This window comes from Limulus polyphemus, unplaced genomic scaffold (genome assembly GCF_000517525.1).
Source record: "Limulus polyphemus unplaced genomic scaffold, Limulus_polyphemus-2.1.2 Scaffold3918, whole genome shotgun sequence".
NCBI classification, from domain to species: domain Eukaryota; kingdom Metazoa; phylum Arthropoda; class Merostomata; order Xiphosura; family Limulidae; genus Limulus; species Limulus polyphemus.
In genome coordinates this window covers 70,195-75,295 of record NW_013669528.1, presented here as the reverse complement: position 1 = coordinate 75,295, position 5,101 = coordinate 70,195, and the positions used below count along the sequence as shown (strand labels likewise).

At 32.1% G+C, this 5,101-nt stretch overlaps 1 protein-coding gene across 1 annotated transcript in view; it reads left to right on the top strand.

Annotated features, from left to right (window-relative positions):
- Positions 1-5,101, top strand: part of LOC106470274 (26S proteasome non-ATPase regulatory subunit 4-like) — a 39,893-nt gene that overhangs the window by 31,222 nt on the left and 3,570 nt on the right. The window contains exon 9 of the mRNA XM_013930818.2: positions 3,346-3,501. Coding sequence (XP_013786272.1) covers positions 3,346-3,501 — 156 coding nt within the window. The remainder of the gene's footprint in view (positions 1-3,345; positions 3,502-5,101) is intronic.

Below are 5,101 nucleotides of genomic sequence, written 5' to 3'. Positions count from 1 at the left end.
TCATTTTGTGTAGGCTACTATTTCTTTATTTCTTGTGAATAGTTTTACCTCACTTTGAGTTAGTGTTAGTGTATGTGCCAGTTGGTTGACATTTGTGTAGGTTACTATTTCTATATTTCATGTGAATAGTTTTACCTCACTTTGATTTAGTGTTAGTGTATGTGCCAGTTGGTTGTCATTTGTGTAGGCTACTGTTTCTTGATTTCTTGTAATTAGTGTTTGCCTCAGTTTGTTTTATGATTAATATGTTTAGTGTAGATTGAGCTATATGTCAGTTTGATGTTACTGATAGACTAATATTACTAATTATACTGTTAATTTAGGTTTTTATATGGTTGTGTAATTATGGAACAGGCCTACACCCTAATATTGCCTTTTTTTATATATCAGTTTTGTGAAAGTCAAATCATTATTAATGAGACTCTTAACCCTTTGTGCATGGGTCAGTCTATTATACAAATGTGGTATTGGAGAATTCATGTTTACTATAATTCTGCATTTACTAAGTGTATCTTCAGAAGTTTGGTAGGCTTTTAGTGAGCATTAAAAATTTGTTTTTATAAAAAATCTGAATTTTAATGAAGTAATTTTATTAAAGATTTGTCTATGAATTTATGAAGCCTTTACTGAGTCACTGTGGCTCAGACTCTGATCATTCTGAGTGTGAGGTGATTTTCATGTTAAGAATAAAAGTACTCTAGAATCTCCTAAATGAATATCAAGCTTTTTTTGTGTTTGGTAAAACTATATTTTATGTTATTTTGTCTGTCCTGGCATTAACTATTGAAAATCACCAGTCATGATCAATGTACAGTGAAATGAAAAGTTGAGAAATATGAAATAAAGTTAATAATACATTTTTTTCCTATTGATGCATGATTTCTTTTCATGTAGTTCTTATCTTTAACATGCTTGCCCTTTCAGTCATGGGGAAATTATAACGTGATGGTCAATCCCACTATTCATTGGTAAAAGTGTAGCCCAAGAGCTGGCGGTGGGTGGTGATGACTAGCTGCCTTCCCTCTAGTCTATCGCTACTAAATTAGGGATGGCTGGCACAGAAAGCCCTCATGTAGCTTTATCTTGTCACATCTGTTTTATGTAAATAAATAATTTTATTGTTGTGCTTGATACTACTTGCACTAATCCTCTTGCCAAAAGCAATAAACACACTGGTAGGCAATTAGCCACAGATGGTAAACATCATGAAGGAAGTTAGTGACTCTTGATCTTTTTGCGTGCAAACCATAATTGAGCTAGGCCTAATTTTTTTCAGTAAGTTAGTTCTTGAAATAAAAAATTTTTAGATGTTTCTAATATACATCTTTAGAACACAAAACATATATAAGGCAATAGAATAAAATATTCCAAGATAACTATAGTTTAACTGTCTTTTTAACTAAACATTAATTAAGTTAAAAAAAAAGATCCATCATCATTCTTGGAGAAGAAAAACATAATCACAAAAAATAGGCTACATATCTAATTATGGGGACCAAAACAGAATAGCCTTATAATGAATCTTGTAAAGAACAATATGTTCTTTGTGTTGGGTATATATAACCCATTAACAAATGTTGGAGAGAATTATTGAAATTTTTTAAAGACAGGATGAGATAGTTGGGGCATGGCATGTGTTTTTTTTTGTTTTTGTAATGTCTTTTTGTTATTAGAGCAAGAAGCTTGGAGGCTGAAAATGTATACTCCTTTTTTACATTACCTATAGTATAAGTTTGTAATTTGTGTGACACTTAGGAGGTCATATAAGTGTAACAAGCCATGTGATAGAGAGAGATGAAGGTTGAGAACTGAAATATTTCCTTTTTGAAATTAAGAAATTAAAATTTGGATAATGTGAATTATAAACTACAAGTTTCTTGACATACATTGATAATAAAGTTAATTAAATTTTGAAGGAATTTAAAAAAAATACGCATAGGGTTAAATTTTTACATATTCCTTAGTTTAGTGACTGTTTTATTTGACAGGATTTTTGTGTATATCTTGTATATTTTCAATTTCTTTGTAGCAGACAGTACGTTGGGCATTACTCTGGGTTTCCGTTAGGTTTCAGTAAACAAGTTTGAGGTGTTATGAATTACTAGCACAGCTGTGTCTGTTGTGGAAACCTAATCTAGCTGAGAACATACCTTCTTGTTATTACTTTATAAAACATTACACTTTTCATTTGATTCATGTTAGAAGAAATGAATAGGCTCTCTCTGAAGTGACAGAGATTTAATTTTTTGTGAGGTTTCCTTTTGTATTGATTAAAAACTCAATTTTTCTCAGTGGTTTCATTCAAACTTATTGTTTAGAACAACATGTTTTATATCGTATGTTAACAGTTGTAAGAAATTAAAAACAAATTGATGTCACTAAAGTTTGTATTGAAGAATAAACAATAATCACGCTCTAAAATTACTAGTTGATCTTTATATTCTATTTTGTCAACAAATTACTTGTTTTATGTTTTGGAAATGGTTTTTGAAGCATAGCAATGACACATAGAAATTAAAATGTTTACTGCAAAAAAAATAAGATTGTATAGATTATTTGATTTTACCAATTTAAATGTCAGGTAGGAGAAACTTAAAAATTTATTCTTTAAGAAAGAACAACTTAGATCCTGTTTATCATTGCATCCTTGCTGTACCAAGTGACTTTAGAAATTATGTTTTAGATGTTGGAATTTCACTGTTCAAATCAAAATGATCTTAATGACAATAATCTAATTTCCACTTGTATGTAGAAGTCTTATGTCCTCATTACTCTTTCTTGAAGATCTTTTACTTGTTATGTTTAATTCAGTTTGCACCTAGTATTACTATAGTTTTCCAGTGTGGACATGGTATAACTCCTATTTATTACTACTGAATGTAGGTATATTGAAAATATATTACTGCTTTCAGTGCTGACTGAAGGATAGAAACCATTATTTAATGAAGATGAGAAACAACTTCAGAAAAATGTTTAATTACTTGTACCCGACATTTTGGCTTACGCCTTTCTTTAGTGGGAAATTCAGTGAAGTTGCACCATGCGAGTATTTGTTGTTGATACTTTTCACTTTATTGCTACTTAAGTACTGTATATGTTCAGTACTTCTTACTTTTACATAAATATTCATCAACAACAGGTACTTTTACTTTTAACTTGGGTGAATATTTTCTAAAGTAACAGTACTTTTACTCAAGTAACATTTTCAGTACTTTACCCATCACTGCTGCTAAGAGACAAATAGATATTTTCTACTAAGAAAGTTATCATTGTTTTGTGTAAATTATTTGTGGTTTATTAATCTCTAATGTTCATGTTAATATTTTTTGCATTTTATAATTGCAGGAAGTAATGAAGAAACATTGTTAGAGAAAGCTTTGGCTATGTCTTTGGAGAGTGAAGGAAACCAGGGCACTGGAACAACATCAGTACCAGACTTTTCAGCTATGACCGAGGAAGAACAGATTGCATATGCCATGCAGATGTCTTTGCAACAAGCTGGTAGGAAATATGGAATATATTTATGTTTCTTACCTTCCGTAAATTAGGAAGCACTCTTAAGTATTCATATTGTATTGAAGTATAACAATTTGGGGGTACTGAAAGTTGCACATCAGTTATGTAAAAAGGTTTTCTTAAGATGTCGAGTATCAATAATGAACTAAATCTTTGTCGATGTACGCTCTGATTTATTTGGTAGAGAAGCAATTGGACCTAAAGATTAATAGGTATTAGTTTGAAAATCCATGAGCATGCTTTCACTGATTAAATAAAAACATATTTTAGTTATTGAATCTCATAATGTCAGTTGTTCAACTGTTATGTAACATTACCTTTAGTTCTGTCAGTATTTAAGTTGTTTTGGTTTTGTACACCTTAAGTCAGGGATTCTCAACTTTTCCTCCATCTGTATTGATGTATTTCTCCATTTACCCCCTTACTTCCATACAAAAAATTCATAGCCATCATTAAGGGACAGAAAAACAAGAAGGTAAGAAAAATAATATTATTCAGGTTTTGCACAAAAATAGCAATGTACATTCGTATCACCAAAAATAAAGAAAATAAAACATTCTTTTCTAAGGAAAAAATTGTACAGTCCATTTTTATCACAAAAAATAAAACCAAACAGAAACCAAACAGAAACATTATCAGTGGGAACACTGCTGATTCATTGAGTCAATCAGTTTGTTTATGCGAGGAGCTGTTGATGACAATGCTACTCTCATGTTGTCATCGGCTTTCAATCGATTCCTGGCCTTTATCTTCATTGCTACTAAACTTGAGAACCCTGATCCACATAAGTATGTAGTGACAAAAGGAACAAGCACTTGGAAGGAGTGGGAATGAATCTGCGAGTTTTACCCAAAAATGAACACCAACCTTTTAAAATTCTTCTCTAAGAGTAGCTGAGAATTGAAGATCAATCAGCTCCTCTATTGCTGGGTCATCATCTTTCATTTCTGACAGTTCAGTGGCAAAAGGTCTTATTGTCCATCTCTCTGTTGGAATCATGTCTTTTGAAAAGTAGCCAGTGAAGTGATTCTTCAAGATTTTCAAATGTTCTGTGATGTCTTCATTTATCTCGGGTAACACTCCAGATCTATCCTCATCCAAGTTTGGAAAATTTGCAAAGTTACTTTGGTGAACTCTCCGTGCCCATAAGTCCAGCTTTGTCTGCAATGCTGTCATCTTTTCACTTGCTTCAACAATGGTTACTGACATTCCCTGGAGTTGTTTGTTGACTTGGTTAAGATGGGTAAATATATCTAAGAGGTACCCCAAACAGGCGATGAACTTCGGATCAGCAAAGTCTTCACACAGCTTTGAATTCCGGTCACGAAGAAAAATCTCTAACTCAGTACGGAGCTCAAACACATGATTTAAAATAAGTCCACAAGAAAGCCACCTCACATCAGTATGCAATAAAAGAATGGAATGCTCAGAGCCCATCTCATCACAAAAAGCTTTGAACAAACTGTGATTCAAAGCTCGGGCCTGAATGAAGTTAACAGCCTCAACAACTTTCTGCAAAATAATTTTCAGGAAGAGTTTTTGCAGCTAATGCATGTCTGTGAAGAACACAATGTGTTGTTATCAC